The following is a 15251-nucleotide window of genomic DNA, read 5'->3' as shown; positions in this document are numbered from 1 at the left end:
CTGGAAGAGGTTTTTATATCAGCAACTACAGCAATAGATTCTAATTTAGTTCAAACCCGAATAGATTAAGCACATACAATTTCCAAGAAAGACTGATTGGTAAGGAAAGCCCGCTCATCCATCACAGGGAGTTCAGTTCTTTTATTTTCCTAACGGTGATAACCTGCCATACAATCTGAAAGAGGACCAGGAACTGAGCAGAAGAAAAAAAAGGTTTTTAGGACTGAATGGCAAATCCGCAGCATATGAATGTGACCAAGGTCTTTCACTTGTCCACAGCCTGTAAATCAAAGCACTGGATGATAAATGACCGTTTATGAATCAGGGCGTTAAGCCCGTTGAGAATTTTAAGCCTTGCTTGAAGTTCGCTCTTATGATTTGGCTTCTTCCCCATCTAATCAAGTTTTATTGTTTTGTCCTTTATTTTATTGTTTCAGACTCAGAGTCTATTTTTAACCATCTCTGTCAGCGTTTATTTCTACACAGAAACTGTAAAGGTTCTTCCAATACGTGTTCAACAAAGGGTTTTGATTTCACGATCACAGAAAGTCCCCCAATGTCCAAACTTTCCCTTCATAACAAGTCATATGATCACTTTCCTCAGTATTTGAAATCATCTGATTTATGAAACCACAGTCCGTCATAAAGCCAAACAAAGCTGTATATAATCACACTTCTCTGAGGGTAATCTCTTCATTTCATCCACCCTGTCTGTCTCCTCCTCTTCCTCCCCTCAGCCTGTGGTTTGGACTTGGACATGGAGAAAGGCTTCCCCCCAACACAAGAAGAGCCTCCCCCCTATCCTGGCTCCCCTCCTTACCCCTCCCTGTCTCCCCCTGTGTCTCCCCCGCTGCCTCCCAGCGTTCCTCACTACGCTGAGGCAGACATTGTGAGCCTGCAGGGTGTCAGCGGGAACAACACTTATGCAGTGCCCGCTTTGGCATCCTCAAGCCCAGGGGCTGACGCTGCCCCTCTTCCAGAGCTGCCACGCCAGTGTCTCATCTTTAAAGAGAAACTGGGAGAAGGACAGTTTGGAGAGGTGAGGAACGATCACAAACGATGTGTGTTGGTGTGAGAAGACAGAAGGATGATGAAACCAGCGTATTTCTCTTTCACAAAGGTGCACCTGTGTGAAATCGAGAGCCCTCAGGACCTTCCTAACCTGGAGTTCCCCTTCAATGTGAGAAAAGGTCGCCCTCTGCTGGTGGCAGTGAAGATACTGCGCCCAGACGCTTCCAAGAATGCCAGGTTTGTAATTTCATACACAGCTGAGCCTGGTTTTAGAGTGTTCACAGCTTTTCTTCCGAGTACTCATGGAGCTGCAACACTCCTGCTGGTCACTCAGTTTCTGGAGCACAGGGTGTATTAAGAGGTGGCTAGACACAGAACACTGGAGGTTTGAATGATGTTCTGTTGATCTGATGGGAACACATGTAACACAATGTATATCATGCAGACAGACTCAGATTCACCATTCCAGTGATCATAGACTGATTAATATTTAAACTGTGATGGCGTGATGATAAGATCTTTTGGGTTTTGCTGTATTTTTTAAGAAATAAAATCAATCTCTGTAAGGAGCACTCTGCAATGCACTGCACCACTCTTTAATCTATTAGGCCCTAATATCCTTCTCTGTTCCAAAACAACTGTAATAGCCTTTCTAATATTTTACCCATAATAATTGAATAAAATGCACTCTCTAGCTATCATTCATAAACCTTTGCTTAATGTTTATTTCAGGTGAGCACAATGTGAACCTTCAAATTCAGAGCACTCAGCCTTGAAATAATAACTTCATTACAGATAATGTGTTTTTAATCAACTACCTGACATCATTTACCTGTTTACAGCAGCACAGCAGAGGTTGGAGCTCAGATACAGTCTGTATTTCTCTGGATGTTTGAATCATTTCATCACCTTGTTTACTTTAGCTCTCCACTTATTTTGCCCCAGGCAAATGAAAACAGCTTGTGTGAACTTAAGTGCTGGGAGTGTCTGTCCACGAGTTTATGTGAGGGCAGACGGAGAGAGAGCAGCACAAAACATATTGAGCAGAAACAAATCAATGAGGTGAAAAAGCCATTCAGAGCTCCAGACCTTGATGTTAATTCTTGAGCATCAGCAACCTTCATAGTTGACTGGGTGATCACATCAAAAAGGCTGTTTACGTATTTTAACAGAGCAAAGGAGAAAGAAAATCATGCTCACTTTGTTTCAGCTCCACTGTATTCTTCTTTTATGCCTTTCTAGGAATGATTTTCTGAAAGAGGTTAAGATCCTGTCTCGCCTGAAGGACCCAAACATCATCCGCCTGCTGGGAGTGTGTGTGAGCAGTGATCCTCTCTGTATGGTCACTGAGTACATGGAGTGTGGAGACTTAAACCAATACTTGTCACACCGGGTGCTTCTGGACAAGACAGGGCCTTCACACAACACTCCGACCATCAGGTAAAGCACAGAGTACACTTTGAAAAATAAATAAATACACATGGTCTTCAAGTTATGAACGGGTTCTGTTCCTACAAAGCGTCAGAACTGGAAATTCTGCGTTAGTCGGATTTTTACCCTAAATGCCCCCTAAATCTCTAAATAACTATCCAAATACATGTATTATACTTTATATTCATGGGAAAACAGTACAGACAATTAAAAAAGACATTTCAACTAAACTAAAATAAATACATAATGTAATAACATACAGTGAAATAAATTAAAATGAAAAATAAGATGGGCTGCACGGTGGGGCAACGGTTAGCGCTGCAGCCTCACAGCAAAAAAGTAAGTCAAGTACCATGTAAGTTAAGGATCTCCTGTACACATACAGTTACATTTTTAATTCATAATTTACCAACAACTCCAGAGGTGTCAAGTAACTAAGAAAAAATACTTTGTTACCTCACTTAAGTAAAAATATTTGGGGTATCTATACTTGACTTGAGTAATTATTTTACTGCCGACTTTTTACTTCTATTCCTTACATTTTTAGGCAACTATCTGTACTTTCTACTCTGCACTTTTTAAAAACAGCCTGGCTACTCCTGTTGCATTCCAGCTTGTCATTGTTTAAAAAAGAAACACACCAAAAAAGTAAAAACTTTTCCTAGATTTGCTAAAACTGCGCCATCCGGAAAAGTGAATTTGATTGTGGATGGATGGGATGTATAAACTTAATACCATTCCAACTCCCTATGGGTTAGTGCAGGATCCATCACACCTGCACATGACACAAATCAAGCTGCACTTTATCAAGGACATAACAGACGTACGTAGCTTAGTATGAAGATGTCCGTGGCAGAGACTCAGGCCCCTGTGGCACAGCCTACGCTTTTCCCCTCTTCAAGCTACTTTTACTTTTACACTTTACGTAGTTTCGAAACCAGTACTCTTAAACTTTTACCTAAGTAAAAAACTTGAGATGACACTCAAACTCCTACAAAAGTAGTTTTAAACCCTGGTATTTATATTTCTACTTGAGTAATGGATGTGAATACTTTTGACACCTCTGATCAACTCTCTCCCTCAGTTACCCTGCTCTCATCTCCATGGCCAGCCAGATCGCATCAGGTATGAAGTTCCTCTCCTCCCTGAACTTCGTGCACCGAGATCTAGCCACCCGTAATTGTCTAGTCGGGGGTGAGAGGGGTGAGAGCGGGGAGGATCCAGGTGGTGAGCGTCACATCAAGATAGCTGACTTTGGCATGAGCAGGAACCTGTATGCTGGAGATTACTACAGGATCCAGGGCAGAGCCGTGCTGCCGATACGCTGGATGGCTTGGGAGTGTATACTTATGGTGAGGAGACAGACATTATGTGTGTGTGCAAGGGTTGGATACCTGATTCTGCTGTGAGGATCAAACTTAAGTGTTATATTTCTAAAAATAATGGTTTAATTTCTATCCATGATGTACTCTAAAGAAATCCAGTCCAACAGTTAAGCCATCTGACAGAACGATGCTCGTAGTGATTGTGAGACTGTTGTAAAGTTTGCTGCTGAAGATGACGGCGCGTGTATGTGTGTGTTTTTGTGTTAACCAGGGCAAGTTTACCACAGCAAGTGATGTGTGGGCGTTTGGGGTCACACTGTGGGAGATGCTGAGCGTTTGTCAGGAGCAGCCGTACTCCAACCTCACAGATGAACAAGTTATCGACAACGCAGGGGAGTTCTTCAGAGACCAGGGCAGACAGGTAGAACACAGACACACAAACGGGAGTTAAAAGTCGAGTGTTTGAATGTCTCATTTTGCTTGTATGGATAAAAAAGGCACCAAAAAAGCAAGAAGTTGACAAGAAAAAAACACTCGATCTCTTCTTTTCAGGTGTATCTTAGCAAGCCGGCCGTGTGTCCACAAGGTCTCTATGAGCTCATGTTGAGCTGCTGGAACAGAGACTGCAAGCTCCGCCCATCCTTCGCCAACATCCACTCCTTCCTCACCGAGGACGCCATGAACATGGTGTAAGGAGAGAAGCACAACAAGGAGACTCTGTAGAGGGGAAATTAGCTCGCATGTTTATGCAACCTTGCTACAGGAAGGTGTGGTGGAGGTGCAGCAGAGCAGAGGGCAGAGGGGAGAGTGGGTCGCTCGCTTTTATATTTGTACCCTTTGGGTGGATGGGGCTGAGACACCGCTGGTTCGGTTTATTTCCACATCAGACCCCAAAGCCAAAAGTAAGCTTTTGATAGGCGAAAGTCCAAGCTACATTTCACAGTGGTTGGTGGTGGGTGCAGTCTGCATAGGAACTTTTGCCCTTCTCAGATACTTAACATGCTACGGATGTTTTAGTGACTGGTGACACAGAACGTTGTAGAGGTTAAATAGCTGGAAAATGTCATACAATGACCTTAGCAAGCTAGGAAATGAGCTGTGATTAAGTTTGATTACTTTTGTATTTTCATCATCTCAAAGGCTACATGCAGGGTTACGGGTGAGGGGGCACACACAACTTCTGTCAACAGCTCAACTTAATTCAAATTTCCACACTGTGCCAGGGATCATCTTTTATATTAATAGAATGCAAACCCAGCAAATTTCAATGAGTCTCAAAAGAAGATTCCTCCCAAGTTTGCCCATGTGAGACAGAATATAATAATCCATTTAAAGTCTTTATGAAGACTTGAACGTTCAGACATTAGATCTGATCCACAGCCACAGCTTTTCATTCAGAATTTGATGAATTAGTGTGATAGATTTTAGCAAGACAAGGACAGCCCCCTCTCTGCAAGTTTAATCTCAACAAATGACCCCTGTTTGAGTCAGAAAGTCAGAGTATTTCAACCCCATCTCTGAGCCAGAGATTCAAAAACTGACATCCTGGTGCCAAATGGACCCCTCAAACCTGACACGACAGCACAATTAAGAAGAACCCACTGCTGCCACCGAGATGTGACCCACGAACTGGAGAGTATTTCCCAAGCAAAGAGACGATGATGCCAGCAGGGGGCGGTGGATGAGCCATCTGCACACGCACCTGCTTGGGTGTTTTTGGCAATTATGTGTCTGACTGTGATCCAGACACAAAGGATCGAGGTAAAATTCCACAACCAGCTGCACTTTAAATCCTACATATCCTGCATATCTCCGGCCACGATCACACTCTTCTCTGTGAGGGGCCTGATATGATTCCTGGATTCAAACTCTTCAGATCTGCAGAAACTTCAAATGTTTGCCAAGGGAGATGAAATACAGGACAGTCTCTGCCATTTTCAATCCTTCCCCATGAGGCATCGCCAAAACCATTAGATGTAAAATATTCTTTTTAAAAAATGGAATGGCACCATCAGTTCATCTCTTATAAAATGTATGAAAACTTGTTCTGAAATATTCGTGTTAAAACATGTTTCCTCATCAGTCTCTGCTTCAGATGCATTACTGTAGCTTAGAGACAAACTTCAAGTATGCTGAGTCCTGATGTGAGTGTGAATGCTACAAACCTCTGTATTATCCCCTGTAAGTACTTTAAGCTGACTGTGGTAGAATCAATCATCTACCTTACTGACTGTATCGCACTGTAAATCAGTCCAGAGATGATCATTAAGTAATACATGTTTACTGATTGTGAATGGTTCTACCATTTGGGTCCCTTTGATACACTGTAGCTCAACTAAACCCTTATTTTTATATAAACATACTGTATGTACATAGACACTCCTCTGTGTCTGACTTTGTTCTTTTGTGTCTTTGAACTTGATCATAATAGTATGTACATATTTTAGGGACAGAAGTGTCATTTCCATCACTAATCTATGGAAATCTCTTTGTTACATTTGGGGTCTTCTGTATCTCTGTAGGACGCTTGCTACCTTGATGCCATTGTAATTCATTGTCTATTTTTGTAGATGTTTTAATAAAGTTACCTTTTGAAAATATACAAACATGTGCCCCTGAATCTGTACTAAATTCAATGGATTAACAGACCCTGTGGATGAATTTAAAATGAGAAGAAAAAAAAAACGGCAACAGGTTTTAGTGAGTACACTTTGTTTTATTCTCTACAGATAATTTCACTATAGATAAATCTTGAATATCTGACACTGGTATACAACTTCCACACTATGTAAAAACCGCTTTGCCGACTTAAAAGATAGGCATGCAACAATGCAGTTTTAAGAAAAGTAAAAGGTTAATAGAAGGAGCATATAAAAAGTGTACAGTCTGATTTGGCTTTCATCTAAGACCGTGTTGAGTGACGGCTCATGGCTTACAGTCAGTTGCATATGAGGAAGTATTACCTGACACAGAGGTCAAACAGGTTTAATCAAAGAGGTCAACTGGACTTCATTGTATAGAAGCTCTTACCAGGCACTTGGCAATAACAAAATGCATAAGGCGTAACAGCTGGAAAAATGTCGACCCTTGGGAAAGAGTCTGATAAAAGACAAGAGTAAGCTCCTTATCAGAGGCACACAAACAATAAAAACAAAAACTTCTAGATCTGCAAGAGCTTAAAGCAGACAAATCTTTTTAACTGTTACACGACACTGGTTCAAAAAACACAACCATCATCCTACTAAATCTTCCATCTGTCAGTTTCAATTCAGGCAGCAAGCAGCAGCAGGCTGGTTAGTCTGGTGGTTAGTTTGTTAGTTTAGGATGAACCTTTTTAACTTTCACAATGCGAAGGCCAAGACTTCAGAAGACACTGCACGAGTCAACATTGTTTTCTTTCCACTAGAAACTTTCATTGCTTTCAGCAGGAAACCATAACACCTTGTTCCCATCAACCACTTCCTTCCCCTTCATTTTGAAGCACAGAAAAACTTCTCCCTCTGGCAGTGCAACTGATATGACTGAAAGTACAGATATTTGATTAGTACACAGAAACATGTGGAGCACTTTGAGTAGTAAATACTATAGAGTAAAATGAGAGAAATGATATGTACACACACCAAGATAGAAGAGGATGCCGTGATAAAAAGGCTCAGCACCATTTACTGAAAAGTAAGGCACAAGCCCTTTCCAAAGCTTGACAGCCACGAACATTTTCTACATTCAAAAAGGAAAAACTATGACAGCTTAGTGACCCAGTCCCATGCAAGGAAGACTGATCTGATTGCAGAAAGACAAATACATCTACCACTGAACTACAACAGGATAGAGTGAGCAGAGGTTTTTCTATTTGAGCATAAAAACTAGTGTCATGAAAGTGCTTTCATGTCAGACAATTCTGGCACAGAAGACACATGAACTCAGACCAGAAGTGAAAATCAAACCATGTGAAATGGAAACAGAAGTCTGTGAACATATAAAAGAGCAGGAACCAAAAGAAGACCCACAAGTGAAACACATGCATGCACATGGACAATCGGACATGTTGCAGAGTCAATATAGTGGTTATAGGCACGAGGAGGAGACCTGGAGCTCCTGGTCTGAACATTGATGACACCTCTGATGACTTCTTCACTTCCGGTTTCTTAATGCCCCTTTCCTGCAGCCTGAGAAGTCAAAACATAGAAAATAATAACTAACTGCTCTCCATTCACTCAGCCTTACTCGTTATCTGTACATTAATGAACACAAAAGAGCACCTGGGAGATGTCGATTCCAGTGAGTTTCTCCACAGTGTTGGGCAGCCTGGTCATGATATCCAGCACCTCTCCGGCGAGTTTAGCAGCTCCCACTTCTGAGCCACCGCTGGAAACCATGGTGACCTTCTGGGCTGCTGAGAGAGGCTTGCTGATCTCTTCTGCCATCTGCAGAACAAGAAAAAACACAAGAGAGGCATTAATGCAGTAATAAAAGTGAGATCTTACATAAGGAAAACAAAATCAACCAAGTATAAAGAACTAGTTTGAACAGGAAACGGGGAGCAGCGTTGCATCTTTTTGCTATTTTAAAGGCAAGTTTAAAAATAATTGACTGATGTTTAAGAAAAAAATTACAAGTAACAGTTGTTGATCAAGGGAATGTCAAAATAAATACTCCAGTCGTTATTCAGCCCACAGGTGCTGACTTTTCTTCCAGCAAAGCAGCAAACTAGTTTAGTATAGTAACCCCAGGATGTCATGTCCAGTACTCAGACAGTATTTGTCAAACTCTTCTAACGTGAATCATCATGCACTCATTCATCCAGGAGTGCTGAACTGACCAGTGGTAGTTTCTCCAGCAGCATGTCCACCATGGCTCCATCTTTGTACTGCTTGAAGGCCTCTGCTTTCTTAGACATCTGCTCTGCCTCAGCACGGCCCTTAGCCTCAAGAGCGAAAGCCTCAGCCTCGCCCCTCATCTACAAGGACACACACGCACATTTATCAGAGGTCCACACAACAAGTCCCCACAGTAATATGGTTCAGTTAATGCAATAAAGATAACATCCAGGAAGGAAATGTTCCAGAAACAAAGGAAGCATGTGGTAGGACTTACTCTGATGGACTCGGCCTCAGCCTCAGCCTCCATGATCAGCTGCAGGCTGCAAGAGAGAACAGATTTCAAATCAATACAATGTTTTTGTCGGTTTCATTTAATTCTTTGTTGCTCATTAACTGGTTTTAGCACACAGATGTTAGTATGATAAGTATTTCATTCTCATCAGCCACACTACAGCACGCCCTTGTTCTCACCGCTGAGCCTCAGCCAGCCTTTCCAGACGGTACTTCTCTGCCTCTGCAGGCTTCTTGATTTTAGCCTCCAGCTCCTTCTCCTTGCGCACAATCTCCTGCTCCTGGAGGGTGATCTGCTGGGTCCTCTCCACCACCTGAACCTGCATCTTCTCATCCTCGATGCGCTGCTTAGTCTTGGCAACCTGATGATAGAAGCAGATAGTTTGAGTTGGTTTTATGGCTTCACATAAAAGGACCCTAAGAAGATTAGACCATGAGCAGATGAGTGTACCTGCAGCTGATAGGCCATTTCTGACTCCGCCTTCTTGGTGTTGACCTCAACATCATATGCTGCCTTCTTCAGCTCGAAGTCCCTCTGGGCTTTCGCCATCTCGATCTCATTCTTGTACTGTGCTGAAATCTTTTCCTGCATAGCGTTGGCTTCCTTCATAGACAAACGAGTAGGAAAAACATAAAACAATGGTCCTCTGAAGTAAATATGCAGAGTGAAGTGAATGAAGAGAGAATATGATCTCACCCTCATGACAGCATCTCGTTTGTACTGAGCCTCACCAATCCGAGCATCTCTCTGCACCTGAGCTGTTCTGGCTTTACCCAGAGAGTGGAGATAATCCTGCAAGACAAACAGGTTCAGAGTGGTATTGTGTTGAAGTAAAAGAAATAACTAATCAGGTGCATTATCAGGTGATAACTGAAGAGATGATAAATAAAGATGCTGGGTGTAAAGTTGTGGCTGTATCTCAGCACCACACGTTGCTTCTGGTAACAAAATTGGCCAAAAATTCTTAGAGTCAGGACAGTTTTGGAGAATTTTTTCCTTAAAAGATAGAAACACTGAAAGACAGTGACTCAGTTCAAAGCCGGGGGTTAGACGGTGCAGTGATCATGTTTGCACTCACATCCACAAGCCATTGCTACACGGAAAGGAAAGTGATTGCAAGATATTTAACAAGTGGAAAAAACACAACTGTAACACTTGTGGTTTTGTTCTCGTGACAAGGGAGCCTCACAGAGGGAGGCTTGTTATTCATGAGGTAACAGAACCAAGAGAGCGCAGAGTATAACCTGCAACAGCAAGGTGCTCAAAGTGAAGGATCGTCACATTACTCTACAGTAAAAAACAGACTGTGTCTGCCATCATGCACAGAGGGCTGCAGAGCGAGGGCAGATCACACACAAGTCTTAGATTTGTGAATGAAAACTAACAGCATTTGGACAAGCTATGTGTTTTCAAACATTCTGTAGGTTTTTTGAACGTGTGAAGCAAAAAGTCCTGTCAAACATCCCAACAATGACACAGCATGAGCAGGCAGAAGGAAGCCAGTGCATTAGGTTACAAAATAAGAGCTGCTGTGGTGACTAGTGAAGCACTCAGGCCTTCATCTCTGATGTGATGTGGGAGCAGTTGAGGTCTGTGGAGTCAGACAAAGTTGGTCAATACTAATTACTTAAGTGCTCCACTATTTCAGAGGAAGTCAGGCATTCATAGCAGACTAAAAGCTTCCATTAAAAAAACAGCCCCACTGTGACATTTTCATTCCTGATGCTGAAGTGATGAGAGTTGATGAGGTGTTTGGATCATGAAAAATGAGTCTGGATGCTGTAAAATTACCTGATCATCATGAACATCTTTGAGCGTGTAACTGACAACACCAATCCCCATGTTGACCAGGTCAGAGGAGGCCACCTTAAAGACCTGCTCAGAGAACTTCTTACGGTCCTGGTAGATTTCCTTTATACACACACACACACACAGATGAGTTGGACATCAAAGATCAACTATGGACTCTAAAAGACAATAAATAATTACGCCAAAGTTCTGTAAATGGAATCAAAATTTATATTACTCTGATGATATGTGAAAAAGAGGAGACTAAATATTGAGTAAACGGGGACGGGACTAGATAAGCTCTGCTTCTCCCGTCTTCCCTTTCGGACATGTACAATGTGATCATCTATTGACAATGTGTGATGTTGTATATGTGTGTCGACATGACCGAAATAAAATCAATTCAATTCAATTGTATATCATAGTAAACACACAGTGTCCTGGCTCATTCCCATGCTTAAGGTAACATAAAACCTCTAGGCACTACTTTATGTCCAGATACTTTAAACAATGTTGATACACCAACCTCCACGGTCAAATGGGCAATGATGGCTCTCTGGTGACCTTCCAGTGTTTCAAGAGCAATCTGGGCGATCTCAGCCTCAGATTTGCCCATAAACATTTGGCAGGCTGTGGCCAACATCTCCTTATTCTGGCCCTGGATCTTCACCTGAAAAATCAAAGGATAGGGAAAAAGTTAAAGGGTGAAAGTTTATTTTGGTATTTTTCTTCCAAATACTAGAACAGTAATCCTTTAGTAATATATCAAACAGAGAGCATCAGGACCATGTGTGCTGCAACAGGACTCTACAGAAAAGTGCAGCTAATCCACACTTTGCGACTTCATCTGCTAAATATTTCTGTCTGTTTGTACCTCCGCTGTCTTAGCAAACACACTTATTTACTCCACTGAACATAAGCTTGTTAGCACTTGATCAACTCAAAGCATACCTGTGCAATGCCGGTGACAGAGATTGGGACACCATGTCGGGTGTAGACTTTGTCACTCTTCACATTCAAAGTCAGCGTGTTCAGTGTGATCCTGAGAAAAATGGCAGAAACAGAAAAATGGTACAGATGAGATCATAACAGAAGACAAGAAAGAGAAGTTATAGCACAGAGAGACAGAGGAAATTAAGTCTGTTGTTAGCCATAAGGAGAATTCCTTCATTCAGCTAATTACAAGTGGCTAGGAAATGGATACAGCATGCATGATAGATTTGGTTAATTCAGGTCTCTGTCTTTAAATGCTTTTCGAACAGAAGCTTTAGCGTTCTACTCTACTAAAGTTATACTCTTTAAAGGACTAAATGATTCCTATGGCCCACTGATGTCTGGTCTTTCCACTGAGGCCAGATGTCCCGAGAATATTATGTAAATAAGGGCAGTGACGTATGGCGAAAAAACATAGTTGTAGCATAGCACCAGACCAGTAGAAGGCAGAAAGACAACAATAAGCACCATTCACCAGAGATGACACCATAGACGGCAAAGACAGGACATTGGACATTTCGATGTTGGTTTTGATCACACTTTATTGCAATGCAGCTGGATTCCTTAAATTGCTACTTGAGCTTAAATCGACCAACAATGCCTGTTTCAGTTTGGTTTTGTGCTAAGCTTAAGATAGGCTTTTTGAAACCGACAAAACAACACTAGGATGCATTCCCCAGGACTTTATCTATGTTTCAATGTATACATGTGTATATGATATCCATTGACGCATTCAGCTGAAGTGTCCAGTTTACAGGGACACTCTTTAAAGTGTGAAACCAGGAGCAGTGGCACATTCCCTTTATCAGGCTCAGAGAAGATGACTGTTTAGGATTCATCCAATCACAGCGTATGTAGTAGTGGACTGCTTTGACCAAACACAGGGGTTGATCAATTACCCCAGAATTAGAATAAGAACCTTGCTCCATCTGTCAAAAGTACATAGCTCCTCAAAAAGTCCCTAGTCCTTGGGGAAAAGCACCTTTAACTGTTGCCTGTTACTACCATGCCTGTTGGTAGCAGTAGTCAGACAAGTAGCTTTACTTTGGCCAAAGAATAACAAGAGAAAAAAAGACTATAAATGTGATCACCTCTGGATTTGCTGAACACATGGGAGGACAAACACTCTTCCTCCAGCAATCATTAAAGGAGGTGAACGGCCAAAGCCTGGTGGGAAAGAGAGGAACACACACAAAATTAGCACAGGACTAGTATTCAGTAACGCACAGCTAACTTCTAGTGCAGGAACATGGTTGAACTGCAACAACTGTATCACTACAATTTGGAATCAGAGCTTAAGCCTGCTCACTACAGCCGATGGAAAATTCCCTCTCTCCTTTACTGACTAAAGAGATTGCTCAATATCATCTTATCACATGATGTGATGACTGAATCACTCTCATGGATCCAGTGTAAACAAATGTTGTCTCTGTTTATTACAGGACTATAATGACACATTCCACTGTACAGTGACCTTCTGACAGCCTGTAACTGGGTTATGACAAAGTAGAGTTGTATGATCTCCATAATTTGTTAGCATCTATTACCAGGTGAAAGGTCAAAGAAATACACAGCATTTTACCTGACACGACCATGGCTTCATTGGGTCCACACGTGTAAAACATTATGATTCCTATCATAAAGTTTAAAAAAAAGAAAAAGAAAATGCAAGTCATGATCGTATCATTTATTTGCTTTCATAAATAATGCACAGCATCATATTTCATAAATCTTTGGAATTTATTTAGGCTAAGAAAATTAGGAACATTTGAAGTGACTACTTCTTAGACAGAAAACAAGACGATTGTTATAAGGCAGCGTCAAATAATGTACCAGCAGGCGGCGGGACTTTAACATAAACAAAGAGAAATAGAAATGGTCACTTCACGATTTATTTTTTCCAATAAATAGCCATCATGTACTGTATCGACAGAGTGGTGCCAGCTCATAGTGTAAAACTGACACATGGCTTTGTCAGTCATTGAAACCAGACTCCTAATTAAACCTCCATAATGCTTCACTACAACTGGACCACTCCTCTTGTGACAGGACAGTCCTAACGGTCACACGAGCAACATGTTGTTCTCATCGTCCAAAGCTTCAAAAACTGTTTTAATAAGAAGATGAAAAATACAGCTCTGTACCCGAAAACGACGCCAGTCACATGAGATATTTTCTTAAACGTTCAAACGATTATCGGTTGGCAAATAGACCTAGATCCGATGCTAACGTTAGCTAAGCAGCAGTGGACGGGAGCAAATTGGATCTCCGTCGATAACGTCACTGCGCCACGAAAAAAACAAACCAATCCACAATATTGCAGCTATTAAGTTAAGGGAAATATGACAACTCGTTTACTCTCACTTACCGATGTGTCGTTGACGCACAAAGAAATCCTGAAAGATTTATATCGAGCTTAGTTTACTGTTTGTACAGTCAGGCAGTGGGGCCGTTTCCTGTCGACTGGAATGGCAAATATGTCTGATGGTAAAGCGTAGAGTGGGAAGTGAGTAGAGACCACGCCCATTCTCACTACAATGATGGGCCATCTGTCGCCCTCTAGCGGTTAGTTGAGTCAATATGATTCTTCTATTATAAAGAGTGATGAAAGTTGGCGCTCATGTTTATTTGATTTAAAGAGATATTGGGCTTAGTTTTTTTCTGTGGGAAGGTTTTCGCCTATCGAAATAACTCCGAACACAATTGATTTCTCATATTCTGTCATTGATCACGAAGAAGTTGACATATTAATATAGTTAATATCAACATAGTTAACATTAGCCCAACATAAGCAAGTAGTTCTGTCTATATATTATATATAATACTGTAACTTTGGATGTGCTAACTATAAAGCAACTATAAGGTCCCTTTGTATCTAAAGGCATCTATTACTACTTAAGCTGACTTAAATATAAATGTTCCAGCAGCCAGGTTCTCCATTAACCAGTTGTTCAACTCTAATCTGAGCATTTGACATTTCTGGGAGGTTTCCTCTTTTTCTGATGGAGGCTGGGTTGATGTTTCAAATCAGATGTAAACCATAAAGTTTAGGCTTTTTGTTGCAGGCTTTGAAGGTTTAGCAACAAAAATATTCCCGCCTCTCGGTTTACCATCCTTAAATCAGAGCTTAGTGAAGCTCTCCGGAGGCCTCTTCTATCTTTATCACATTAATTTTTACATTTTGGAACAATTTACTACAGTAAAATCCAAGATAACATTCAACACACATTGGATTTACTAGTAAAAGAGCTCTAGCTTCAGACATAGTCTTACTGGAACTGCCCTGGGTGAAGCGAGTTGAAATTTAGTAAATCTGAAAGCTTGTATATTGTACCCACAACATGCAAGCTTTGTTAAGAAGCTGTTTGGTCTCTGTGTTTATAGATTACAAATTCTAGGCAAGTCACAAAAACCCCAAATGTGAATCACAGACCAGAAACTGCATTAGACTCAGTTTTTCAAGGCAAACTATGACGTCAAGCTTTTAAGTCAATAGAGAGGAAAGGTCCTTGATGGCTCATGAAAAAATAAAAGTGACTTTTGCACCTGAATTTCCATGACAACTTTTTAAATTGCATCTGCAGAAAAATA

The 15251-nt window shown here is 41.3% G+C and overlaps 2 protein-coding genes across 4 annotated transcripts in view; one reads left to right on the top strand and one right to left on the bottom strand.

The window, feature by feature from the left end:
* ddr1 (discoidin domain receptor tyrosine kinase 1) overlaps positions 1 to 6308 on the top strand; it is a 50949-nt gene extending 44641 nt beyond the window's left edge. For all 3 annotated transcript variants that reach the window (XM_074683052.1, XM_074683051.1, XM_074683050.1), the window contains 6 exons: positions 738 to 1039; positions 1121 to 1248; positions 2254 to 2451; positions 3527 to 3794; positions 4039 to 4188; positions 4320 to 6308. In XM_074683052.1, coding sequence (XP_074539153.1) covers positions 738 to 1039; positions 1121 to 1248; positions 2254 to 2451; positions 3527 to 3794; positions 4039 to 4188; positions 4320 to 4460 — 1187 coding nt within the window. In that variant the 3' untranslated portion in view covers positions 4461 to 6308. The remainder of the gene's footprint in view (positions 1 to 737; positions 1040 to 1120; positions 1249 to 2253; positions 2452 to 3526; positions 3795 to 4038; positions 4189 to 4319) is intronic.
* A 439-nt stretch (positions 6309 to 6747) lies between these two features.
* On the bottom strand, positions 6748 to 14158 carry flot1b (flotillin 1b). The gene is made up of 13 exons (XM_074684001.1): positions 14029 to 14158; positions 13243 to 13293; positions 12752 to 12827; positions 11619 to 11709; positions 11194 to 11337; positions 10671 to 10790; positions 9576 to 9671; positions 9330 to 9482; positions 9059 to 9240; positions 8862 to 8907; positions 8587 to 8724; positions 8027 to 8191; positions 6748 to 7933 (listed from the first exon to the last, which is right to left on the bottom strand). Exons 2-13 carry the CDS (start codon positions 13283 to 13285, stop codon positions 7913 to 7915), a joined length of 1275 nt encoding a protein of 424 aa, XP_074540102.1. The 5' UTR covers positions 13286 to 13293; positions 14029 to 14158; the 3' UTR covers positions 6748 to 7912.
* Between the last annotated feature and the right edge of the window lie 1093 nt (positions 14159 to 15251).

The sequence above is a fragment of the Halichoeres trimaculatus genome, unplaced genomic scaffold (genome assembly GCF_033239565.1).
Source record: "Halichoeres trimaculatus isolate MK-OKI-2021-1 unplaced genomic scaffold, fHalTri1.1 fHalTri1_scaffold_12, whole genome shotgun sequence".
Classification (NCBI taxonomy): Eukaryota; Metazoa; Chordata; class Actinopteri; order Labriformes; family Labridae; genus Halichoeres; species Halichoeres trimaculatus.
The sequence above is the reverse complement of the archived record's forward strand: the minus strand, read 5'-3'. Positions and strand labels throughout refer to the sequence as shown.

Excerpts from the sequence above, each read along its gene's own strand:
- flot1b (XM_074684001.1), bottom strand. The coding sequence starts at position 13,285 with ATGTTTTACACGTGTGGACCCAATGAAGCCATGGTCGTGTCAG. Across the intron at positions 10,791-11,193 it reads TTGCCCATTTGACCGTGGAG|GAAATCTACCAGGACCGTAA; the intron begins GTTGGTGTATCA and ends GTGTGTATAAAG. Across the intron at positions 9,672-10,670 it reads AAGATGTTCATGATGATCAG|GATTATCTCCACTCTCTGGG; the intron begins GTAATTTTACAG and ends TTTGTCTTGCAG.